Source organism: Punctularia strigosozonata, assembly GCF_000264995.1.
Source record: "Punctularia strigosozonata HHB-11173 SS5 unplaced genomic scaffold PUNSTscaffold_1, whole genome shotgun sequence".
Classification (NCBI taxonomy): Eukaryota; Fungi; Basidiomycota; class Agaricomycetes; order Corticiales; family Punctulariaceae; genus Punctularia; species Punctularia strigosozonata.
In genome coordinates this window covers 3,664,998-3,688,039 of record NW_006767433.1, presented here as the reverse complement: position 1 = coordinate 3,688,039, position 23,042 = coordinate 3,664,998, and the positions used below count along the sequence as shown (strand labels likewise).

General features: G+C 56.0%; 11 protein-coding genes across 11 annotated transcripts; 7 read left to right on the top strand and 4 right to left on the bottom strand.

Annotated features, from left to right (window-relative positions):
• The first annotated feature begins 171 nt into the window (after positions 1-171).
• On the top strand, positions 172-2,261 carry PUNSTDRAFT_80763 (fumble). The gene is made up of 5 exons (XM_007379271.1): positions 172-368; positions 517-582; positions 643-1,450; positions 1,524-1,896; positions 1,952-2,261. The coding sequence occupies exons 1-5, from the start codon at positions 273-275 to the stop codon at positions 2,013-2,015; spliced, it is 1,407 nt and encodes a 468-aa protein (XP_007379333.1). The 5' UTR covers positions 172-272; the 3' UTR covers positions 2,016-2,261.
• A 159-nt stretch (positions 2,262-2,420) lies between these two features.
• Positions 2,421-4,854, top strand: PUNSTDRAFT_49209 (uncharacterized protein). Its single transcript, XM_007379270.1, has 4 exons — positions 2,421-2,666; positions 2,734-3,177; positions 3,244-4,168; positions 4,240-4,854. The coding sequence occupies exons 1-3, from the start codon at positions 2,488-2,490 to the stop codon at positions 4,109-4,111; spliced, it is 1,491 nt and encodes a 496-aa protein (XP_007379332.1). The 5' UTR covers positions 2,421-2,487; the 3' UTR covers positions 4,112-4,168; positions 4,240-4,854.
• Positions 4,855-5,659: 805 nt separating this feature from the next.
• On the bottom strand, positions 5,660-6,200 carry PUNSTDRAFT_110505 (splicing factor 3B subunit 5; the record flags this gene model as incomplete). The annotated part of the gene is made up of 6 exons (XM_007379269.1): positions 5,660-5,707; positions 5,767-5,890; positions 5,946-5,967; positions 6,024-6,047; positions 6,103-6,145; positions 6,198-6,200. 6 exons carry the CDS (start codon positions 6,198-6,200, stop codon positions 5,660-5,662), a joined length of 264 nt encoding a protein of 87 aa, XP_007379331.1.
• Positions 6,201-6,248: 48 nt separating this feature from the next.
• Positions 6,249-7,342, top strand: PUNSTDRAFT_140712 (C1D-domain-containing protein; the record flags this gene model as incomplete). Its single annotated transcript, XM_007379268.1, has 5 exons — positions 6,249-6,518; positions 6,587-6,642; positions 6,692-6,746; positions 6,802-7,179; positions 7,230-7,342. Exons 1-5 carry the CDS (start codon positions 6,338-6,340, stop codon positions 7,340-7,342), a joined length of 783 nt encoding a protein of 260 aa, XP_007379330.1. The 5' UTR covers positions 6,249-6,337.
• A 248-nt stretch (positions 7,343-7,590) lies between these two features.
• PUNSTDRAFT_56739 (isocitrate lyase) lies at positions 7,591-9,731 on the top strand (the record flags this gene model as incomplete). The annotated part of the gene is made up of 10 exons (XM_007379267.1): positions 7,591-7,973; positions 8,029-8,196; positions 8,252-8,303; positions 8,357-8,494; positions 8,552-8,655; positions 8,710-8,834; positions 8,886-9,035; positions 9,090-9,261; positions 9,313-9,573; positions 9,632-9,731. 10 exons carry the CDS (start codon positions 7,591-7,593, stop codon positions 9,729-9,731), a joined length of 1,653 nt encoding a protein of 550 aa, XP_007379329.1.
• Positions 9,732-10,123: 392 nt separating this feature from the next.
• PUNSTDRAFT_140710 (uncharacterized protein) lies at positions 10,124-13,814 on the bottom strand (the record flags this gene model as incomplete). The annotated part of the gene is made up of 4 exons (XM_007379266.1): positions 10,124-10,195; positions 10,249-11,634; positions 11,686-11,760; positions 11,814-13,814. 4 exons carry the CDS (start codon positions 13,812-13,814, stop codon positions 10,124-10,126), a joined length of 3,534 nt encoding a protein of 1,177 aa, XP_007379328.1.
• Positions 13,815-14,351: 537 nt separating this feature from the next.
• PUNSTDRAFT_96255 (Phosphoribosylaminoimidazole carboxylase) lies at positions 14,352-16,461 on the bottom strand. The gene is made up of 4 exons (XM_007379265.1): positions 16,439-16,461; positions 15,568-16,326; positions 14,774-15,516; positions 14,352-14,721 (listed from the first exon to the last, which is right to left on the bottom strand). Exons 2-4 carry the CDS (start codon positions 16,304-16,306, stop codon positions 14,521-14,523), a joined length of 1,683 nt encoding a protein of 560 aa, XP_007379327.1. The 5' UTR covers positions 16,307-16,326; positions 16,439-16,461; the 3' UTR covers positions 14,352-14,520.
• Positions 16,462-16,891: 430 nt separating this feature from the next.
• On the top strand, positions 16,892-18,979 carry PUNSTDRAFT_117909 (isoamyl alcohol oxidase; the record flags this gene model as incomplete). Its single annotated transcript, XM_007379264.1, has 8 exons — positions 16,892-17,260; positions 17,317-17,451; positions 17,506-17,700; positions 17,754-17,968; positions 18,025-18,133; positions 18,185-18,553; positions 18,617-18,863; positions 18,921-18,979. 8 exons carry the CDS (start codon positions 16,892-16,894, stop codon positions 18,977-18,979), a joined length of 1,698 nt encoding a protein of 565 aa, XP_007379326.1.
• Positions 18,980-19,655: 676 nt separating this feature from the next.
• PUNSTDRAFT_80751 (uncharacterized protein) lies at positions 19,656-21,446 on the top strand. The gene is made up of 3 exons (XM_007379263.1): positions 19,656-19,877; positions 19,937-20,494; positions 20,545-21,446. The coding sequence occupies exons 1-3, from the start codon at positions 19,715-19,717 to the stop codon at positions 20,814-20,816; spliced, it is 993 nt and encodes a 330-aa protein (XP_007379325.1). The 5' UTR covers positions 19,656-19,714; the 3' UTR covers positions 20,817-21,446.
• An 82-nt stretch (positions 21,447-21,528) lies between these two features.
• On the top strand, positions 21,529-22,171 carry PUNSTDRAFT_130040 (uncharacterized protein; the record flags this gene model as incomplete). The annotated part of the gene is made up of 3 exons (XM_007379262.1): positions 21,529-21,627; positions 21,679-21,828; positions 21,887-22,171. 3 exons carry the CDS (start codon positions 21,529-21,531, stop codon positions 22,169-22,171), a joined length of 534 nt encoding a protein of 177 aa, XP_007379324.1.
• Positions 22,172-22,281: 110 nt separating this feature from the next.
• Positions 22,282-22,806, bottom strand: PUNSTDRAFT_41634 (uncharacterized protein; the record flags this gene model as incomplete). The annotated part of the gene is made up of 4 exons (XM_007379261.1): positions 22,282-22,365; positions 22,427-22,513; positions 22,572-22,677; positions 22,748-22,806. The coding sequence occupies 4 exons, from the start codon at positions 22,804-22,806 to the stop codon at positions 22,282-22,284; spliced, it is 336 nt and encodes a 111-aa protein (XP_007379323.1).
• Positions 22,807-23,042: the final 236 nt, after the last annotated feature.

Below are 23,042 nucleotides of genomic sequence, written 5' to 3'. Positions count from 1 at the left end.
CTCGTTCTTGGATGCTTGGCCGAGTGGCGTGCGGCCGACGCGGACTTGAGCGAGCGAGGACGACGGACGTTCACCCAATTGCGATGTAGTGTGCGATCCCAGGCCCAAATATCCTCGAGATTATCGTATCATGCGTCTCACTCGAGTCGGCTACTTGTAGGCCGTTCGAGCGCCTTTCCCCCCTGTCTGTGCTCCGGTCGTCGTGTGTGCTCGTGTGCGCTTATCTGCCTCGCAAAACGTTCCCTCAGAGAAACGACACTGTATCGTTGGCGATGGCGTCGACGTCGAACGGGTCAGGACTGCCTGGGCCAAAGGCTATTCATGTCGACACGCGCGGTGCGAAGATCCTCGTCGAGGAATCGCCCGAGGTGGGTTCCTTTCTACTGCGTGTTCGAGCTTTATCGACATTCTGCCGTCATATCACCCCGTCTGGCCGCCGTCTTTCCTCTCACTCACTCACTCACTTTCTCTCTCTGGGTGTGGTGTCATCTCGTCTGACTGGGCGGATATGCGCAGACGCGGGATAGCCGAGGGATCTATCTGCCCAACTATATCGAACCGGTGTCTCATATAGCTGTCGATGTGAGTGCGACCTGGAATTTGGCCGATGGCTCGGGCTCAACTCATGCGGCGCTACGACAGGTCGGTGGCTCGTTGGCCAAGGTCGTCTACTTTACCCGCTCGCCCGACCCACCTCCCTCGCCCGAATTGAACGGCCGCGTGAACGGGGCCGCATCGACATCATCCCAGTCGCCGCCCTCGTCGCCTCCGACGGCCGGCTCGTCCCTCGCAAAGCGGAACGGGGCGCTGACGCCGCTCGTGCTCGAGTCGGCGGCGTCGAACCCGCTGGAAGACAGCATCCGGAAGCGGCTCCGACGGCGGGCGTCGCTGCAACACTTTCCCGGCGGCTCGCTCAACTTTGCGCGATTCGAGACGGAGCACATCGGGGACTGCGTCGCGTTCGTGCGAGAGCTGATCCGGAGCAGCGCGGAGGTGAACGGGGTGAGCGAGGAGGCGATGCGACAGAGCGTGAAGATGGTCGCGACCGGGGGAGGCGCGCACCGGTTCTACGACATGTTCAAGGAGGAGCTCGGGGTGGAGGTCTGGAGGGAGGACGAGATGGAGTGTCTGATCGAGGGGCTCAAGTTTATCACGCTCATCCCGGACGAGGTGTATTACTTTTCGGACGTGCCGGAGAGCAGCGGCGGCGGCGCGAGCGGAGGGGACGGGGGGCTGGAACGACCGAGTCCGAACCCGCCCAAGTACGCTATCGCGTTCGAGCAGGATCCGACGTGGCAGTTGCCGTGTTTGCTCGTGAACATCGGATCGGGGGTGTCGATCATCAAGGTGGACGAAGACGGCTCGTTCGAGCGAGTGAGCGGGACGAGTCTGGGCGGTGGAACGTTGTGGGGCCTGCTGAGCCTGCTCACGCCCGCGACGTCGTTCGACGGTGGGGGCGCGCATCTGCGATCGCTGTGAAAGAGAAAACGGTGCTGATGGACGATCCTTATTTGTTTGCGCAGAGATGCTGTCGTTGTCCGAGCGAGGCGACAACGCGGCGGTGGACATGCTGGTGGGGGACATCTACGGGCAAGACTACGGGAAGCTGGGGCTCAAGTCGACGACGATCGCGAGCTCGTTCGGGAAGGTGTTCAAGAAGGGCGAGAAGCGTGCGTTCTCGCCGGAAGACATCAGCAAGAGCCTGCTGTACGCGGTGTCGAACAACATCGGGCAGATCGCGTACATGAACGCGGAAAAGTACGACCTGGAGCGCATCTACTTTGGGGGCTGCTTCATCCGGGGGCACGCGGCAACGATCGGGACGCTGTCGTACGCGATCCGGTTTTGGAGCAAGGGCACGAAGCGGGCGCTGTTCCTGCGCCACGAGGGCTTCCTGTGAGTCCCTCCGCTGTCTCGCGCGCGGTCGTTGGGCTGAGCGGGGGGTGCGCAGAGGATCGATCGGGGCGTGGATCAAGCACATCGGCCCCGGCGGCGACGAGGGGCGGCATGCGTAGGTGTCGCAGAGGATATCCGGTTGAGTAGATTAGGCTGGGCTCTGGTCGCCGACGGATGCTTCCGCGGCGTGGGGAAGGGCGTGGGACCGGTCGCGAGGCCAGACGCACGACGGATACGGTCATAGTGCGCGCACGTGGCGCCGTCCTGCGACGGCCAGAGGCAATGCACGCCGTTGTTGTATGTATGAGACAGAGACAGAGATAGCGGCCAGGGCAGTTCGCGTTCGCCGAGCAATCTGATCAGACACACACCGGCACATTCCCTTCGTGCCACGACCGAGACCCCCAAACTCTGAATTTTCCACCATCATATTACATTACGCCCGCCCACCTGTCATGCCTCCCCTCCCCTTCCCTCCAACCCCGACGACGCCGCCCTAATCAGCCTGTCCCTCCCCCGACCCTCCTTTCGCCCCGCCCCCTCCCTAATCTGCCCGATACCCCCTTAGACTAATCGGCCTCCCGCGCCCCCATGGATTCAACTCCCGAGTTTGCACCTCCCGCGTCTCCCGTCCAGGACTCGGACGCGTCCAAAAAGGGCCCCCGCCATCGCCACCGCCCGGACCAGGTCCAGCAGCTCATGGCCCTCTACGAGCGCGACGACCACCCGTCGCTCGAGGACCGCACCGCGCTCGGACAGCGCATCGGCATGTACGCGACCGTTCCAAACCTTATCTGCTACACCGCCTCACCGTCCCTCGTTGTTCTCGAAACGCAGGCCCACCAGGACGGTCAACGCCTGGTTCCAAAACAGGCGCGCCGCCCTCCGCAAGAGGGCGGAACGCGAGTCCTCGCGCGCCGCCGTCGCCCCGACCGCGTACCACGTGCCAGCGCACCCCGGCCACGGCTCGCTCGCCCTCTTCTCGCGCCCGCCGTCCCCCGCGCCGTCCTCTTACGCGTACGATGACGACGACGAGGGCTCGTATACGACCTCGGACGAGCTTCCCCGCCCCAACCAGCGCATCGTCCTCTCTCCCGCGCCCTCCGCCTATTCGGACGACAGGCACACGTGGCAGTTCGCCGACGACGCGGCCGCCGGTCTCGCCCGCAAGGTCCGGAATCGCCCGACGCAGGCCCAGCACGACGAGCTCCGCAACCTCTACAGCGCCAACCCCCATCCGTCACGCGAAGAGCGCGAGCGTCTCGGGGAGCGCATCGGGATGTGCGTCCGTTTTGGCTATCAGACTTTTGCATTTCGATCAACGTTCTGATCTTATCGGCGATGCAGGCGCTACCAGAGCATCACGAATTGGTTCCAGAACCAGCGCAGCCTGGCCAAGAAGCGCCGCGAGGACGAAGCGTCCGACGTTCGCGAGCGAGAGTACGCCGCGTTCCCGCCCGCGTCGAGCCACCCATCCCTGAGCTCGTCGTCCCTGCTCGCCCGCTCCGAGTCGCTCACCTCGATGCACTCGCGCTCTCGTTCGCCGTATCCCTCGACGGCCTCTAGCCAACAGGCGCGCCCGCGCCGCAGTCGACCCGAGCCGTACCAGCTCGACGCCCTCAAGGCGTTGTACGCCAAGACACCGAATCCGAGCATCGAGGAACGGGGCGCGCTGGCGCTCGAGATCGGCATGGAACTCGGACGCGTGACCAACTGGTTCCGCAACCTCCGCCAGACGGCCAAGAAGCGCGGCCTCCGGCACCACGCCATTCTCGCCTCCGGCGAGGCGGACGACGACGAGGCGGACGGAGACGACGACGACGTGAGCGTCGGCATCGACTTTTCGCGCGACGGCACGCCGTCCATGTTCGGGCACGAGGACGCATACGCCTCTCGGGAGCACAAGATGGAGGTCGACGACGCGGAGCGGCACAGCACCAGCGCCGGAACGGACGACGAGCAGCACGAGGCGCTCACCCCCTCGTCCTCGCCACCCCCACCCTCGAGCGTGCCGCGCGACGAGGCCGACGATGACTACGACATGTCGCACTTTTCGCCGCGCGAGCTCACGTTTGCCGCGCTCGAGCACCTTGCGCGCATGAAGGACATGGAGATGGAGACGTTGAAGACGATCAGCGCCGTCGAGGTTGCCGGGGTCCGCGTCGAGGACGCGCTCCTCCTACTGACCTTTACCGGGCGCCGTCTGGAGGCATGAGGCACGAGGCGGTCGGCGTCGTCATCCGCCGTGCGACACGGCGTTCAAAAAGTTTCTGTGAGTCAGCCGCTTTCTTATTGGCTCGCCGGAGCGCGCAAGTAGATCGGTAACGCTGATCGAGACTACAGATCCTCCGTTTTAATGTTCTATAATTCTCCACCCCTCGTTCGCTGCATATAGTTTTCCGGCCCGCGGCTCACCCCCGGCACCGGCCCTTCAGGCCTTATTCTTGTCTGCTCTTGCTTTGGACAAAGTATGTTACCTATCACCGACTTTTAACCTCTCTGCGTCTCCTCCTCGTCGCGCCGCCCTGCACCACACGCACGTTGGGCGCGCTTGTCTCCCTCTATTTATCTACTTTTTTTCGGTGCACATGCGCATACAAGCTCTTTGGCACCCCACTTCGCTCGGCGCGTTCATAATTCCCGAGCCCTATGCGCTACCCACTCCTGTCTCTCTCGTATAACCCTTCCTGTCTCTATCGGAACCGTAATCTGTGTACACCCCTCGCATGCATTGTTTTGACCTTTTTTTCTTCTTCCGTATCATATGTGTATATATCTCTCTCGGTCCCCTCCGCACGGTTTATAGTTCCTAATCCGCATTTCACTGTCGTTGTTCTACAAAACCCGCTCGCTCGGAATTTATGCATTTTCCGAGTGCGACCTTCATTTGTTTTTTGTGTTTCGTGATATCTCGTTTGCGTATGCAGTATGCGGTATGAACAATCTATGACATATACGTCCATTCAAAGAGTGGGATTGCCGGCAAGAGAATGAAAGAAGTACGACGCCGGTGGGATCACCGACGATGCGGTGGGCGAATGTGGATGGCGGCCGCGGGGTTCGACGTTGACTGTGCCGTCCAGCACCGACAGCATATCGTCGTGCAAGACAATGAGGGCGGGGCCGGCTGAATGTGGTAGGTAAACTCGCGATAAGACGTCTTGGATAGACCACACCGGTGTTTGTCTCAGCCACGGCACGCGCACGAGATTTCTGAGACGCTTGCAAAAGCGAAGCAGGGATAGCAGGCGCGGGCGTAAGGCGACATAGGCTCGGTGTACTAGCAAGGCCGTGCGGTGGTGCTCGGCTGGACGAAGGGAACACCCATATTGAAGTGCGGGGGCGGGGCTGCAGCGCTGAAGCGGACCAGCGGGTCGGAGTCGTGATGATACCCTATGTTTCATGGATGTTCAGGTCAGAGGTGAAGAACTCGTGGGGTTATTGCAACGTCTGCGAGCTGGAGCTCGACCGCTCGTCGGGGTAGGTGGCCAAGGTTGCAGGACAGTTTGAATCCAGTCAGAGTTGATAAAACGGATGAGTGAGACAGGAGACAAAGTCTACTAGCCAACGTCGCTGTTCCGCCCGTTCTCAAGCGTTGAATCAAATGACGGTGAGTATCACGCATAGAGTCGTCTGTTCTATCTGAGGGGTAGTATACGCAATGCAGCAGCTGTAACGTTGATTGGATTCAGGAACACCAGTACAAGCGATGGTATGTAGAGATGCACGACACCAAACACTTTGAGACGCCATGAACAAAGTCCTAATCTTCGTCCTTTTTAGGTGGAGGACCGCACGGTTGCAACATGCGCTATGAAGTCGATACGGTGAGAGATCAAGACTGCATAAGGGACAGCGAAGTGGGCGCACCTCGGTCATCTCAAACTTGACACGGCCGGTCGCCTCCCCATCAGCAATAGCCAAGTACGAGAGCAAAGTGGGATGGCCGACTATGGACGACAGTGTATCGCGATGCTGGTGGGTGAGCCACTCCCTGACCTGTGCGTCAGACAAGGCGAGACTCGCGAGGCAGAGGAGAACAGACATACCACTTCGTCAAATCCGCATGTCCTGAAGGATGAAAACGATCAGCTGCCGATTCCGTCAGACGTAATGGAGATATCCACCTGTGCCTGTGTAGCGAGCATGCACTAGAGAACGGTCAACGATCGACCCTTGCACACAGGATAGCTTGTAATAACATACAATGCTCAAGTTGAGTGTTGGCCGTGTATCGTAGCTCCGAAGACTAGAACGATATTCGTTAGCGAGCGCTTCTGGGAGCGAATGAGGTGAAGTACCATGTCAAGGAGCGCGTTAACCAGCCGCTTCTCTCGCGTCAACTTTTCTCGGTTGACAGAAATCAACAACGACACTCGTCATCTCGGTGCTCCTTCTGAATCGAAAGACCCACTCGGCGCAGGATTCGTCCGACCTCACTATGTCTACGAGCAAGCTCAAGGCGAAAGTTTCCGGACTGAACAAATCTCTCGATGAGCTCGAGGCGCAGCTGGAGCCTCTGTTAGCACAAAGTTTACCAGAGACGTCCCTTGGCTTGGATGTTATACAGCAAGCGAAGCTGCATGTGCTAGTCCCATATGTGACATACGACCTCATATTCAGTCAGTACATATTGCAGATTGCGGATTCTTGCACTGCTCATCCCTGAGTTTATTTCCTTGCCCCGTAGTATACCTGAGAGCCATGGGGATTGATCCAATGGCCCACCCCATAATACAAGAGCTGGTACATGTCTTCGGAAGATACTTCAGCCCAAGCGCTCACAGTTCACTAGGAACGCGTGAAGAAATACTTCGAAAAGATCAAGGAGGCGGAGGATCCTGCTAGACGTCCGCATCATCTTTCGCGTGTCTCTTCATCAAGATTCATGTTTGCCCCTTCCAGGTTCTCTCGTTGTGGACAAGGGCGTCGCAAGCCGGTTCATCAAACATGCAATATCCCAAGCACGAGTTGATCCGCCCACGAGGCAAGAGAACACCCACATACGATTCAACGAGGAAGTCCCCGTAAAGGTTACTAGCAAAATGCGCGAAAGGGCCGACTACCAGAAGAAGCTCACAGAAGAAGACGAGGACGGGAGTGAAGATGGGGAAGCTTTGAAGGTTATAGAGGACGAATCTGAAGAGGAGCATGAAGAGGAGGCGTCTGGCATACCGCAAGACAAGGGTAAAGCCAAGGCTGACGATTATGAGAGTGGTACCCCTGAGGAGACCGCTTCGCGTGCAGGCGAAAAACGGAGAAGACCAGTCGATCCTTTCACAGGTACGTCCAAGCAGCGGTTCTCCAAACCCTTACGCTTATCCCGTGTCCAGGTTATGGCTCCGCCATCCGTGAGTCTGACACAGCGAATCCGAGTTCTGTCTCGAAGAAGCCCAGGAAACAACGTAAGAAGACTAATTTAGCCACCAGTATTGGTGGTGCTTAACACTGGTGAATGTCAGTCCTGACCAATGTATCAGTAATAATGCTCGAGTAATGGATCCCATGTTAAGTGCAACAAAGCCTCCGGTCACCGAATGAGCCGGCAATAGCCGGAGATGGTATATGATACGTCTCGGGCTGCCGCTTTACCCCGCACTCTGCCATCTGGGGCAGCGAGGACTCAACACGATGTTTGTACGAGGGTGCACCAGGCTAGGAGGTCGTCGCCATCTCTTGCTCTACTCCCGTGCTATGTCCGCTACGCCTGCGTTTCCATTGACCCTACCGTCGGCCGAGTCGCAGTCCGCAGAGTTTGCGTCTCGAGTGTCCTCGCTAGATTCTTACTTCAACTCTCCTCGGTTCACCAATGTCTCGAGGACGTACACCGCCGGCCAGGTAGTCGCTAAACAAGGCAGCTTCCGCCCCCTGCAGCAGTACGCGAGTTTAGCGTCAGATAAGCTATGGCGGTTGCTGGAGGAACGTGCCAAGGAGGGCAAGCCCGTACACACTATGGGTGCGATTGACCCGGTCCAGATGACCCAGATGGCAAAGCATCAAGAAGTGGTGTATATTAGTGGTTGGGCTTGTAGCAGCGTTCTGACAACTGCGTCCAACGAAGTCGGCCCTGATTTCGGGTAAGCACTGCATAACTTGACTTCTCCAATGCGGAGCGTGACCATAATGCGACAGGGATTACCCTTATACCACCGTTCCCAATCAAGTGCAGCGCATATGCCGTGCCCAGCAATTACACGATAAGAAGCATTACGACGAACGGATCGCGGCCATTAACGCAGGCAAGCAACCTCCGGAAGCGATAGATTACCTCCGGCCTATCATTGCGGATGCAGATACAGGGTAAGAGACGGTATTGTTACGAGGCTCTATATTGAATCCGCTGTGACCATTGCAGACACGGCGGCCTGACTTCCGTCATGAAACTCGTCAAGCTCTTCGCCGAGTCCGTACGTTTTCTCCCTCGTATTTGCTCACTTGCCGCTGAGTATTGCGATCTCAGGGCGCTGCAGCAATTCACATGGAGGACCAACTTCATGGTGGCAAGAAATGCGGGCACCTCGCAGGCAAAGTGCTTGTACCAGCATCTACACATGTCTCCCGTCTTGTAGCTAGCAGATTTCAGCTGGACATGATGGAGGTACGGTAGCAATTGCTATCCTCGCGAGCAAAACCAGTTCAACTCAAATACATTTAGGTGCCTATGATCCTCATTGCCAGAACGGACTCGGAGTCTGGCAAACTTATCAGCAGTACGGTGGACGTATCGGATCATGATTATATCAAGGGATGCCCTACTTCGTACGCGCATTTCCATATTCACAACAAAAGCATTTGATGCTGACGAATTGGCAGCGGCCACGAGAAGCCATTATCTGTTCTTATTGCGGAAGCAGAGGCTCAAGGTGCCACAGGGGCGCAGATAGACGAGCTCGAACAAAAATGGACGGAGGAACACACTCTGTGCACGTTTCACGAAGGTGAAGCTTGGTAATTGAGTTGGCTTTTACTTCTCTAACTAGTCCTGGTAGCGGTGGAGAAGGCTATATCTGCAACGCATTTTGCTGACAAGGCAGCAACGTACCAGAAGTATCTCAGTGCAGCGTTTGGGGGCAGTAACTCTGAAGCTCGTCAGATCGCCAAAGAGATTCTTGGTCGGGACGTGGAATGGGACTGGGATCGTGAGTTGTCCGTGTAGTAGTCCGAGTTATCGCTTATCATGCGGTTTTGTTCAGTGCCGCGAACACGAGAGGGCTATTACCACTACACTGGCGGCTTGGAAGCTGCGATTCGGCGGTGCATGGCCTTCGCACCGCATTCGGACCTGCTCTGGCTCGAGACCAAGGAACCCAACCTAGAGCAGGCGCGTACGTTCGCTCGTCGGATCAGGGAGAAATTCCCCGGGAAGTGAGGCGACACATAATCACAGCGGGTTGCAAGTCTAATGGTTGAGCGCAGGATGTTTGTGTACAACTTGTCTCCATCCTTCAATTGGTCGGCGCACGGATTTTCGGACGCGGATCTCAAGAATTTCATCTGGGAGCTTGCTAAGGAGGGTTTTGTACTTCAACTGATCTCGCTGGCGGGCCTGCACAGTGGGGCGGTCACAACGGCCGAGCTGGCCGCTCGGTATAAGGATGATGGCATGCTAGCTTATGTGGAACTGATACAGCGCAAGGAGAAGGAAATCGGCTGTGACGTGCTTACCCATCAGAAATGGTACGTGAAGGGCTCACTCATCTGCATCTCATGGAAAACCTGATCCGGGGGTGTACAGGAGTGGAGCGAACTACATCGACGGCATATTGACAACGGTGTCCTCCGGTTCTTCCAGCACCTCTTCTACAGGCAAAGACTCTACGGAACACTCATTCTAGGAGTCCGTGCGGGGGGGGGGGGTTCAGTATGCTAGGATATGTTTTATTCTTGTACAGTTGGCGACCTCCGCTGAGTTCATCCAGCTAGCGATACTGAGTGACCATAGTGAGGGATTTCACGTCGCAGTGAGTAGAATACATATGTACCAAGACAATAACGACTACCCGGTTGGTAAGAGGGTGGTTGAAGAAAAGGAAACAAGATGAATTATGTGCATGAAGAGAGCAATATATATCAGCATAAATTGATATCAACATGAAGATGAAGATTAGTACAACGACACTGCTATGAATGGGATGTGAAAGAGTGGTCCATCCCATGGTGATAGGTTTGCGAACGCGGGAGACCGTGCGTATCCACCATTTCGAACTCGCTCGTATCGAAACTGCTGTCATAGGATGGTCGCGGAGATGTTGATACAACTGATCCGCTCCTTGGTGGCGAGGCCGCCAACGCTGACGAGCTGGAGGTCTTGGAGGCAGTCATGGACATCCTGCTTTGCGACAGCGAGCTCACGCGCGGCGGTGACTGTGTCAGTGGCGACGGCCCGTTCGCTTGCATTGCACGGAATTGCTCCGGCACTATAGGGCTGGGAGGGATCTCCGAGACGTTCGAACCCCGGTTGAGAACGGCGTTCGCGACTTCGAACATGCTTGGCCGCCTCTTCCTCTTTGACGCGTCCATACTCCCTCGCTGAGATCCAGAGGCATCAGAGCCTCCATCAGAACCTTGCTCGCGCGATTGCTGCGCCAAACTACTGGCCGCGGACTTCCATGTCTTGAGAATAGATTTTCTCGCAGTGTTTCTCCTCTCATCCGCAGCTGCTGGTGGCGGTGGCGCAGAGCTGCGCGGGCCGTTGGACATAGACGTACCAGGTCTTGACGATATGGATGGCTGTGGCGAATGTCCGGTACTTATCCCGCCGCCACTGTCGCGTCCGTTCTGTTCGGCGGGAGATCCGTTCTGATGCTGCAAGAGCGTCGCCGAAGTGACCTGCGGCGATTTCGGGAGCGGTGGAGCATCTGCTTGGTCCTGGAAGGAGTCCGCAGGCCACGGTGAGCGCGGAGGCCGGTCGGCGGTGGAGGAAATGGAGTTCTTGTTGCTCTTCCGCCACAGTTTCTTGATACCTTTCACGCTTACAAGGGGAGTGGATCCCTTGGGGGCCTTCGACGCTGACTGCAAGTTCTGGTCGATAGAATCGGCAGAGAATCGACTGGACGCGCGGGGCAAACGAGGTTCAGAGATGTCGTCGTCCACCATCGAAAGCTGCGAGTTCGCGCGACTAGTCATTCGCGACGATGCATGCTCGTCATTGGCAACGGTCGTACCTGATTCCGTGGACGAGAAGCGACCGAAAGGGTCAGGTGAAAGCGGGATGACGGGAGATTCGGCACTTCGAGCCACGCTAGGCGTCAGCGGCGGGTAAATCCCTTGCTCTTCCTCGAGCTCTCGCTGCCGGCGTTTCGTCTCTTCGGAGATTTGGCCAGAAGCAGACCTACGACCTGAGTAAGGGATTTCCTTGCTTACTCCGTTGATGGCCAGTCGGGGCGGCCCCGGCGGGGAGGGCGGTGCGCTGATGTCTCGATCCGATGCTTCCGAATAAGGTGAAGGAGTGCGAGCCATGGAAAACGGGACAGCAGGCCATTGTGGTACCTCTTCTTCCTGAGCAATGGACATGGTAGGTTTCACAGAAAAGCCTGATATGCTCGCACTGCGAGCTGTCGCCATACGATGAGAGGACCCGCGTCCGTTCCCTAGAGCGGGACTACCTGTGGTCGAAGGCACCGCAAGAGAATTACCCAGAGACGATGTTGGACTCAAGCCTGATCCTCGATCGAGGCTCGGGGAGCCAGTCTCTGGGAGGTCGTATTGGAGCGTGCTCGGCGAAAGCTGGTTCAGTGTCTATCAGGGAATTAGCCGGCGCCACAAAATTCATCACTTGTGATAGCGCACCCTTTCAATCTCATCTAATTGCGCTCTCATGATGTACTGACTCCGTCGGTGATCATCCGGGTCGCTAGAATCCCACTACAACGGATATGTGTCAGAGACTTTTAGTGACGAAAATGACCATATCTCACCTCCTCTTCGTCTTCGGCTTCAACGCTCGGTTCCAAACCCAGGTCAAGATCCTCATAGAAGGCTCCACCCCTCCTCTCTACCGGACTTGTCATCTTCCCGAGAGCCTTCTCACCACTGCTGTTATCAACCGGTTCCGTGACAGCCGGTGTGTCCGGCTGCTCGCCTGTCAGGTACGGCAAGTGACTTGATCCCAAGGCATTGAGCGGGACGGCAGCCTCTCCGCTAGAGCCCAAGCTAGTGGGTTCGAGCTTCAACGGCGGTGGTACGCGCTTCTTAGGCGTACCGCCCGTTGGACTACGACTCCGACCGGGCGACGCCTCCACGCTTCCGGTGCCCGGCTCTCCCTCAGGACCTTTCGACATCCGCCTCAAGATGTGCTGTACCTCTTCCACCTCTTTCTCTGTCTCGTCCTCGACCACCACCACCTCCTCTGGTTCCGGCAATGAGCCTAGGTCGCCGGCACTGATCGCAAGTTGGACGATGCTCTCGTTCTGAGTAACTGTTCGCCGTATGGTGGTTCGGCGGGAATCTGGACCTTCGTCATCGTCCGCTTGTTCCTCAGCCCGCATGGTCGCCCAAGTCTCTTCATCTGTACCAAACACATCCGTTAGGGGATCCTTGGCACCAGGACCAACTATAGTGGGATCTGCATCGCCTGCATCAACCTCGTCCCCGTCCCCGTCCTCGTCCTCCAACGGTGCATACTCATTTGGTTGACTCTCGTCGGCTGTTTTGGCCAAAGAAAAGAGAGAGGAGGGACTGGACGTTTGATTTCGCAGGATCTCCAGTTCTAATGGTGGTTTCCTCTCCTCCCTACCCTCCTCACCCTCCGCAATAGATTGTTCCCTGCTCCCAAGACTACTGGGAGGCATCGAGCTCGCCGCAGAAGCCTTGCGTTTCTTGTGATTAAGCCTGCGACTCCGTATCCAGGGGTCGAACCAAGTCGCTTTGCGTTTGTCGATATCGAACTCGACCTTCGCTAGGACTGGTACGAAGGAAGGCGAGGTGAGGCCGGGGAGATCGAAGCCCAAGAGGTCGGCGTCCGGGTTCGTCGACGAAGCCGACGAGGGTCGTCGTGTAAGTGATGGAGCGATGGGGTCAGAGTCGGATCGGTGAGAATGGGGAATGGGAGATCGTGAACGAGCGCTGGTGGATGACGACAGGTTTCGCTGGAGGTGCGAGGCAGCACTGGCCGAGGAGGGTGTTGAGGGTGATGGGGTAGGTGGAAACTGGAACGAATGCGAGAGATCTATGGTTCTGGGGCTCATCAGCGTACGGAGCTGCGAATTGGAGCCCGTCGGCTGAGGGGACAAAGGTCCAGGCGAGGCACGACCGAGCATAGGTGTCGCGCTACGAGAAGGGCCGAAATCCTCTCGCTCAGCCTTCAACGCTCGAATCCAGACGTGCTTCCACATGTCTTCGGATACGCGGGGACCAGGTTCATCGTCCGGGACTCCCTCGAAAGCTGCTCCTGGTGAGGACAGCACCAAGTATAGCACCAGTCCCGACGTGCTGGGCAGAGCATACTCCCTGGCGATGGCTGCAAGCTGCAATTGCAATGATTGGTGCAATGGGACCACGACGCCGCGACGAAATTGCGGATGGTACCCTGATGCCGTTGGTGGTGGTGGTGTTAGGTCGTCGGTAGCATGAGGAAGGTCGGGAGGAGGAATGACGTGCAGTAAGTATTTGGAAGTGGGTCCTACGACTGTGGACGCGGACCATGGGGTTGAGGATAGTGCAGACGGGGTCGGAGAGCGGTGAAAGTCCGATCCGGAGGGAGAAGAGCCGGGCAGGAATGGCGACGCGAGGTTCGGTGACGATGCGGAGAACGGAGAGTGGTGGTATGGTAGGGGTGTTGATATGCCGAGCGCGTTTGCGAGTTTGGCCAGGCGATGGGGAGGTAATGGGGACCGTGGTGGTGCCCACTGGGGGGCTTGGTTCGGTGATAGAGACGAACGGGGTGTATCGTTAGGGTCTGCATTCTGAGCGTCGTTCATCGTATACTAGTCTACAACGACGAAGGTAAGTCGTTTCAGGCGGGACCTTCTCTGGATGAGTCCACTGGCCTGTTCGTAAGCGAGGAGGGTTTATGCCTTGCTGTGTAATGTCTCCATACACTGTCGTCGCCAATTCGTACTCTGCAGGTTTGCAGCCGTCGTCAGTGTCACGAATGTCGCTTGCTGGTGTAGCAAACGGGTTTGCAGGCCGTGAACGTGGGGTTGTGTAATGCCGTAACGCAAGCCGCAGTCAATTGCAAGCGTTGGCGCGTCTGAATTTAATAATTATGGGCCCGGGCGTGCCTGGTGGCCAGAAAAGCAGACAAGGGGAGAGTCGACGATGGAACGAAGAGGAGATCCTCTGCCCGCCTGTGAAGCCCGACAAAGCTCTTCGGGCTACGGACTTCTTCGTGGCTGCAGTCTGCTCCGTCCTCTGATCATCAAGTACCGCTGTGCTCAACGCATCAGACGGTTTGACGCGATTCTCGCCGTCCTCATCAATGTTTCGACTCGTGAGATTTAGTCAAGGGGTATTCGGTCCAGATGCGGGTATTGCTAGCACTCCGGCATTTCACCAGTTCGGTGGATCGCTGCGGTAAAGACCGGAAAGCACAACTGATCTTCTATCCGCCTTTTCTCTATGCTATGTATCACTGTAGACGAACCAACTCGATTGACTTGAGTGCAGTAGCGGTGGTGCTGCTGTTCAGGTCTTGATGACCTTGTAATCCTGCCATCCGATCTCAGTGAGCTTTTCGACTTTGCCCGTGACTTCGTTCTCCATGTTCTTCATGTAGCCTTCCATCGCAGTGACTAACTGCGGCAAACCCGCCGATAGAACGCGTACTGCTAGTAGACCAGCATTCATCCCGTTATTGATAGCCACGGTCGCGACCGGGATGCCTCTCTGAAAAGCAAGTTAGCGAGCGCGTCCTGACTGAAGCAGATAGCCTACTCACGGGCATTTGCACGATACTATGCAGTGAATCCACGCCGTCCAGTGAGCTGCCTTTGACGGGTACACCGATGACAGGCAATGCGGTCAATGCCGCGACCATTCCAGGCAGATGCGCAGCACCACCCGCGCCTGCGACAATCACCCTTACACCTCTTGCTGCCGCCGACCTGGCGAAGTCAACCATGCGATGGGGCGTCCGATGCGCGGAAACAATTGTGAGCTCGTAGGGAATGTCGAACTTCTCGAGGATACGAGCAGCTGGAATCATGACGGGCAAGTCTGAATCCGATCCCATGATTATCGAAACGAGAGGCAAGGCATGGTTATGAGCAGGAGCGGGTGTCGGCGGACAGAAGGAGTTCGCTTCATCTTCGGAGGTACCCGGTAGAGCAAGGAGAAGTGGCCGTAGCCGCGATCGCAGTTGCGCATCCGAATCGGCTGTGAGAGTGATGTGCCCCATCTTGCGACCTTTCCTACATTCGCTCTTGCCGTACATGTGCACGCGGGCCCCGGGTGTTTTGAGAGCAGCGTCAACGACGGAGTTGATATCGTCGAAGGAAGAGGACGCCCCGATGATGTTGAGCATGCAAGTGGAGATAGCTGGGTGGATCAACTCTGTGGATCCGAGAGGGAGGTCCAGGATAGCGCGGAGATGGTTCGCGTATTGCGACGTGGCGCACGCCTCAATGGTATAATGTCCGGAGTTGTGAGGTCGCGGTGCAATTTCGTTGATGCATATTGAGCCTGGGAGTCCGTCCGTTCACGGCCGCTGAATAGTGCAAGAGAGCGACTCACCGTCATGCATGAGGAACATCTCCACACCAAAGACGCCTGCTCCATCGAATGTCCTGACTGCTGCTTCGGCGACGTTGCGCGCTCTCGTGGCGACACTGGCATCTCGAACACGCAGTGGAGCAAATACCAAGTGACAGATGTTTTCCTTATGGACGGTCTCCACAGCCGGGTACGATATAACCTCTCCGGAGACGGAACGAACCACCATTACCGCGATCTCCTTGTCGAACGGCATCCATTTCTCGGCATAAAGAGGGCGGTCGGAGAGGAAGGATAGCGCCTGTTCGGCGGCGGACGGATCTTTGAGCACGTAGTTCCCGCGACCGTCATAAGCAAGCGTACGGCTCTTGATCATGAGCGGCAGCCCGAAACGTTCGGCAACGGATTTGATGCCTTCCACGCTGCTTTCAATGGCACAGAACTCGCCGATGGAGCACCCATGCTTCAGCAGATGTTCCTTTTGCCGGAACTTGTCCTGGATCGTTCGGATAGTCGTCGGACTCGGATGAACCTGGACCTTTCCCGCATTATGTATCTCCTCGAGCACATCCACGCCAACGTGCTCAATCTCAACCGTTAGGACATCGACCTTGCCAGCGAGTTGTTTTATCTTCTCCGGGTCGGTAAAGGCACCGTCGATGTGCTCTGAGGATGAGACAACCTGCTTGGCTGGAGCGGCGTCGCCTTTATCGAGGATCACGATTGGGACAGTGAGCAGCGATGCTTCAGCTGCCAGCATGCGGCCTAACTGGCCACCGCCTATGCAATGGATGTCATTGTTGTCGCGGATCGCATAGGGTGACAAGCGGAGAACCTGGACATTCGGCTATCAACGCAGTTCCAGACAAGCGTTGAAAGAAAACGTACCCACCTAGTACACCAACTCGTTTAAACTCCATCCGATGTACAGAGAGCCGAGTGAAGCTGGAAGATAAAATAGTTGGAGAGGCGGAGAGATTAACCCCTGTCTCTCCTGTTTCGCACGCTCCTTGACAGGCAACGGGTACGCGTTAACGGACTGGTACGGTACATGCCCCCACGACCCCCAGAGTCGTATATCATCTCCACTGGATCACGTACATGGGATGTTCTTGGACACCTATGCCATTCTCGTTGGCCTCATGAAGGGGCAAGCTGAGGCACGTAGAGTTCCGGTCTTCTCGGCATGCGAGCTTGGATTCAAGCGTTTACATCGGGTCAAAACCCGACCGTCTTCTTCAGCAACCGGGTCATAATCTCTTATCGTGCGCATATATGCTTCCGACCTCCTACTACCTGCGTGTACTGCGGTATCCCCGAAATCGCGGTTTATACGATTGCCAGCATGATCGCTAGTTTCCTCTTCCTCGGCCTTGCATCGTCGGCTTGGGGTGTCACACCAGACGAACAAACATGGCACGCACTCAACAACAGTGTCGACGGACGTCTCTATAGTGCCTTTCCTCTGGCTGGTTCATGCTTCTCCATCGTGAATGGCCATGATGTTGTCAGGGACGCGTCCGCCTGTTCAGCGATAGAGGCGGGATATACCAATGCATCTTTCAGAGTAGCCGAATTTGGCGCATATATGATATCTGAATGGGAAGGCTGTCAAAGCGAGTCTAAACAGTGCCTCCTTGATGATACCAACCCCACGAACCCGGATGCATGGACCTCGTTCAACTGCTCACAGGGTAGTATCGCACCGCGCTATGTACGTTCCTATGCAAATTTGCTGTTCCATTGCCCTTAAACGCGTCAGACAATCAGATCGACGTTCAAGCGGCATCGGATGTGGTTTCTGCTTATGAATTCAGTTCAAGGCATGGCGTTCCTTTGGTTATCAAGAACAGTGGACACGACTACAAGGGACGTTCCTCCAAGAAGGGTGCTCTTGGTCTCTGGGTAAGTGTTTGCAAATTTTTGGCCTGTGGATATATCGAACGTCCTCCTTATCAGGTGCACAATCTCAAAGGGATTACCTACTCCTCTTCCTTCACCCCATCCGGTTGCCCAGATACGGTGAGGTACCATGCAATCACCGTCGGAGCAGGTGTCAGCTGGCAGGAAATATACCAATTCGCTGACCTGAATAACTTAACTGCAATCGGCGGATATCACCAGACCATTGCAGCCAGTGGCGGCTGGGTGATGGTAAGACAGGTTCTCGCCCATCTTTCTCATTCCATGTCAACGTTTACTCCCAGGGAGGTGGCCACAGCGTGCTATCACCCATTTACGGCCTCGGAGTCGATCGCGTACGCCAATTCAAAGTGGTCACGCCAGATGGCGTATATCGTACTGTCAACGAATGCGAAAACGCAGACTTATTCTGGGCGCTAAGGGGTGGCGGAGGTTCGACTTTCGGTGTCGTGCTCGAGAGTTCTCATGCTGTGGAGCCCACCTCCATTTTGCTACAGGTGTTAGTTGCTAGCAGTAGCCTTGCCCTCCACAAGTGTGCTTAACGAATACCTCCAGTGCCTCCATCAAACATACCGGGAATTTGACCGCCCAAGGTGATTGGCTTGAGTTACTGGTTGATAAGGCTCTCGGCTGGGGAACAGAAGGCTGGGGCGGTCATATGACGGCAAGTGCGCCATGTCTGCTGAACTTCGTCTTGACTCACGGTATGTCCTAGGCCACATCCCTGATCAACGTGACACCGCTTTTGTCGCTTGAAGAAGCGCACGCAAGTGTTGCACCGGCGGTTGCATTTGCGCTCCGGAACGGGGGCACGGCGGTTATCGAAACGCTTACCTGGCTAGCATTCTTCAACAAATACGTTCTGGTGGCGGAAGCCGCTGTAGGCGTGCCAACCATCCTTGGCACCCGGCTCATGCCCACCCAGTTGTTCCAGTCGGCTGATGGTCGCACAAAAATTTCCTCCAACATGATTAAATTCCTTACAACCGCGGGCCCGTATATTATCCAAGGCACACCGTTCCTATACAAAGGGTCGAGGAACGCTACTAGTATCACACCGGCATGGTACAATTCACTGTGGCATGTTAGTGTCATCATTCGGTATTCTATCTTCGGGTTTGAGATTGACGATTCTCGTCACCATCAGCTCGGCGTGAGTCGTGGATCGTGGAATTACAACGCTACCCTGAACGACAAAAAGTTGATTTACTCGACGGTGCATAATGTAACCCAAGCCTACAGAGACATCGCTCCCGAATCGGGGGCTTATTTCAATGAAGGTGATGTCTACGAGACAGACCACGAGCAGGCATACTGGGGGGCAAACTACCAAACACTCCTGCAGATCAAACAGAAATACGATCCGCACGGGATCCTAGATTGTTGGCAATGCGGTGAGAGTTACAACGGTGTATTGTTTATCAAACACAAGGCTCAACAATAACCTTCAGTCGGCTGGAAAGGATCGGATAGCCCGGAATACGACTGTTACCTGAACGTTCTCGTATGATGCAGCCGGACGCACGCCATTATATGTCTCCTGACAACCCAAAACAAATGTCCTTCAGTTTGGTCAGAAAACGCTGTGAGAGTCCGCGAATGTCCCGCTGGTGCTGCGTACTAGTACGGAGATGTACTGCTTCCTCACACGCTGAACACGGACTTTTCGTGCTAAATCCAACAACTTGTTCACGCACGGACACGAAGGCGCGAAGTTCAGATCCTTGCAGTTTGGACAGTCGGAGACCGAATCTACTGATACTTGCGCCTGAGATATCCGAGGGTTCCCGAATACGGTGCTCGTTTGTCGGCGAACTTGAGGACCGGAGTACAACGCACATTGGAGAGGTAAGACATGTATTTGATACTATCATGTCCCTCAGAGGCGTACCGTAATCGCGCGCTATACTGTAATGGCGGAGATGACTCTGAGACGCCACCAAAGTGCCACAGTCGGCTCGTTGAAGCTTCTCCTGGGACGATGGGGCTGCCGTTACCTCTTCCGCATACCAGCACTTCCATAAAACGATTAATGCGGCGGACCAGGCCCGGCTAAAAGCTGCGCTAGCTCGCTGCCTCGTGGTGACCGCGAGGCGCGAGGCACGTGGACAGTATGTTGAGCAAGCGGCCTGCACGTATGAGGCGTGCCCCGTCGCGTTCCCCCTTCTTTCCCCGTGTCTTGTGTCCGGTTCTCTACATCTTATCGTGTATACGATTATACGATTTACGACCCCCACGACTTAACATGGATGGAGGGCAACATATCCATGATGATCCCAGTCAGAATCTTGTAAACAACCCTTACGGGTTTTACGACCAGCAACAGCATACTGAAGGGCAATACGGCCTGCAATATGCCCAGCAGATGCAGGGGGGATTCCCTGTTGTGCATCCTGGAGCACCACCTCGTGTGTCTCATACTCGCTCTCTCCCGTCCTCATGTCGATCTCAAAGATCACGTTCCTAGGCTCCCTGTCGGCGGCAGACATGCAAGGCCTCCAGTACCGTGCCATGAACATGCCACCCCCGTATCCGCAACAACCCATGTATAACCCCACCGCAACGCCCCCCCAACACGTGGGATTGCCGATTGCTGCCTCGCCCCCACCTGCTTCGCCCAGCATATACGATCCATTGTCTCCCCCCGTCTCGGGCTCAGACACTTCTGGGGAAGGCCTATATCAAACCCATTCCAGGGATAGTAGCGGCGCCGGCTCACCTGTATCCTCTCGGGGCCACAGTCTTGTTCATCGGCATATTCGTGGGTATCACCCAACGCCATCACCGTCAGGTTCGTCAGGTCGGCGCAGCCGCGACAGATCGCTTTCGGACGACGAAGGAGACAACATGGGACACGTCTCCCTGGCTGAAGCTATCGCTAGCACGAGGAAGGAGGCCACTCGTCGCCAGAGGATAGAGGCGGAACAACGCCGGCGAGACGAACTACGTGATGGATATGCAAAACTGAAGGACGTCTTGCCTGTGTCAAACCAAAAAAGCAGCAAGGTGTCTCTTTTGGAAAGAGGTACTTCACTGTCTCTGCGTAGCCATCTGGTCTCTGATTTCTCCCTCAAGCCACCAATCACATTGTGCACCTTGAGAAGCAAAACCAGCAGCTGAACCAGCGTCTCGCCGCGCTAGATCAAGAAGTTCAACGCCTCCGCGCGCTGAACGAGAAGATATCGCTCGCGGTCGATACGCCTTCGCCTGGACAGCCCGTCCATCCTATCGACAGTCGTCCATTGTCGCCTCCTCCGGAGATAAACCCGTCCTCGCACTCCCTCACGTCTGTGCAGGGGCAGAATCCTCCAAATGAGGAGTCCAGCGGTTCCGAAGCCGGATATTGATTGCATCCATTCTCTCTTTGCTCGTCGGACCATCGTACTGCTTCCTCTCGCTCTCCTCCCTGCCCTTCTATTCCCTCCTTTTCTTGCCATGCTTTTGCCCCAGCAGACGCCTTGTCGCCTTGGGTTCCTCCGATGTGCATGGCCCTCGTAGTCGACGCCGGATCGTCGTATTACAAGTGCCGCAGCACCCCATCGATGACTTTGCATGCCACTTTCCTGCAATCAATCCGAGCGTGATCGAACTTGCTGGCCGACGACCCTCGCGGCATCCGACTCGCCCCCATAATCTCCGCAACCGCCGTTCTCATGCTTCTTTTCAACTCATCGCAAGCAATGTACCTTGTATCGCATGCATCCAACATATTTACGACGGCTACGACCTACACACGACTGGCGATGATCCGGGGTGGACACGGAAAGAATGCATCGAGATATCAACTGACTTTCTGATAGGCTTCGGTCTTCCGTGCACTAGGTGATTGTTGTACGTTGTGGCTGTTTCTCTCATGCCAGTACAACGTAGGGATGGACCGTGACGACAATCTTGTTCTTGCTCCTTGCAGTGGTCTCCACCTATGTAAGCAATGTAATAGACTATCTGATGCCCCGAATGCAATGAAATTGTACCGCTTCTCTGATTCGCTCGTCGGGATTGGAAGTGGCGAGTCGTCGTGATCGGCGGGCGGCACTGAGCCTTTTGACTAAGTCCACAATGTCAGCGCCTACGCAACAAATAGAAGACGAGATAGATCCAATATGGACTAGCAGTCGTACATCGCGGCAGATCTATGTACTCGGGGAAGTTGAGAAAGTACGCAACCCTATTCCCCTGGGCTACCCTACTCATAAGCTATACGTTCAGGATATCAGCCGTCTATTGTCCCTAGCGGCTTCGAGTATCTCACTTTTGACTCTCCCTCAAACAGATACGGAGGGGGACTCCCTCCCACGCGGAGAAGAGCGTTCTGAGCAGTTAGTACTCGAGGTCAGCGAGTACTTTGAACGATTGGATGTAAGGATGTCGTCAAATCCCTTGCCCCTTACCCATACTGACCGATGTTCTGATACAGTCGATTCAATTTGCCATTCGCTCCACGCTGGCACACATAAGACAGTCTCGCATTGCACCGTCGACCATCCAGGCCCCTCCGCCGGGCTTCGTGCCGCCCCCTCTGGGCGTTGGTCTCCCTTCTGTCGGTCTGGCCGCAGGCAAGCGCAGTCGCGGGCTCCAAGAAGAACGCGTGGAACGCGATGCTTGGCTGCTCGTTGTGGACGCCTTGAAACGGCTGAAAGAAGCGAAGGAGGCGGATGATGCCCAAAGCAAAGATCAAATGGTCTTCGACGACACAAGCTAATCGCTACGAGCGTTCATCGACGCTAAATAAAATCAACCGTATGGTAAAGTATGTACACATATCGTAATCAAACACGGCTTGATTCATGATCGATTGCTGACAGACACTCTTCAGACGCTGGCCTCTTCCAGCGCATCCTCGGCCTTCAACAAGTCGTCGTCTCCTGCCAACTCTGTCTTCTTCTTCGCGTCGACCTACAGCGTGGATGGAGCCGTGAAGCCTTTTAGTACGATGGAACGGCCATGCTGAACTCACGACAAGTTCGCGAAGCTCTTGCACCGTGCTGCCCAGACGATGGGCAGTGTCCACCACCATCTTGTTCGACTCTTCCACAAGCCGACCCTGGTCATTCCTTCCATCAAGTTGGCCATAAGGGGCAACACATGTCGAGAGAGCTCACTGCGTTCTTCACGTCCCATTCCTCCGCGCCGTCCGCTATCAGTTTATCGCGCTTCAGCTGTAGTTGCTCCGCTTCATTGCGATACGAGTTGTGCTCTTTGAGTAACCTATCGGATCGTGTCCTCATAAGCATGCGTGCTCTCGTACATGCCCGTGTTTCAGGCGCATGCGGCTGACCGTTTCGCTGCTCCTGATTTAATCTTCAGTTGGCGCTTCAGGGTCGCTGTATCAGACATGCTGCCGTTTGAAGGAAGACGAAAGAGTGTACAAGATTGTAGTAGATCGGGCCCAAGATGTGAAGATCGCGCCGGTGACGCAAGGGCCAGCTTGAACTTCGCTACTCGAGCATCGATTCGATCGTGGATCCGAAACGGAATCTGGATCCTGCACCAAGACCCTAGACTCCCGACCCCCCACACATCGTACACAAGCCTCCTTAGAATAGCACTGATGGGCAGTAGCGGACTCGATG

Coding starts and splice junctions, on each gene's coding strand:
- PUNSTDRAFT_49209 (XM_007379270.1), top strand. CDS start 2,488: ATGGATTCAACTCCCGAGTTTGCACCTCCCGCGTCTCCCGTCCAGGAC. Junction 2,667..2,733: donor CTCGGACAGCGCATCGGCAT/GTACGCGACCGT, acceptor CTCGAAACGCAG/GCCCACCAGGACGGTCAACG. Junction 3,178..3,243: donor CTCGGGGAGCGCATCGGGAT/GTGCGTCCGTTT, acceptor TCGGCGATGCAG/GCGCTACCAGAGCATCACGA.
- PUNSTDRAFT_80751 (XM_007379263.1), top strand. CDS start 19,715: ATGGATGGAGGGCAACATATCCATGATGATCCCAGTCAGAATCTTGTA. Junction 19,878..19,936: donor GCATCCTGGAGCACCACCTC/GTGTGTCTCATA, acceptor TCACGTTCCTAG/GCTCCCTGTCGGCGGCAGAC. Junction 20,495..20,544: donor GGTGTCTCTTTTGGAAAGAG/GTACTTCACTGT, acceptor TTCTCCCTCAAG/CCACCAATCACATTGTGCAC.
- PUNSTDRAFT_80763 (XM_007379271.1), top strand. CDS start 273: ATGGCGTCGACGTCGAACGGGTCAGGACTGCCTGGGCCAAAGGCTATT. Junction 583..642: donor TGTCTCATATAGCTGTCGAT/GTGAGTGCGACC, acceptor GCGCTACGACAG/GTCGGTGGCTCGTTGGCCAA. Junction 1,451..1,523: donor GCCCGCGACGTCGTTCGACG/GTGGGGGCGCGC, acceptor TTGTTTGCGCAG/AGATGCTGTCGTTGTCCGAG.
- PUNSTDRAFT_96255 (XM_007379265.1), bottom strand. CDS start 16,306: ATGCTGGCAGCTGAAGCATCGCTGCTCACTGTCCCAATCGTGATCCTC. Junction 15,517..15,567: donor GATGTTCCTCATGCATGACG/GTGAGTCGCTCT, acceptor ACGGACTCCCAG/GCTCAATATGCATCAACGAA. Junction 14,722..14,773: donor ATAGTATCGTGCAAATGCCC/GTGAGTAGGCTA, acceptor CTTGCTTTTCAG/AGAGGCATCCCGGTCGCGAC.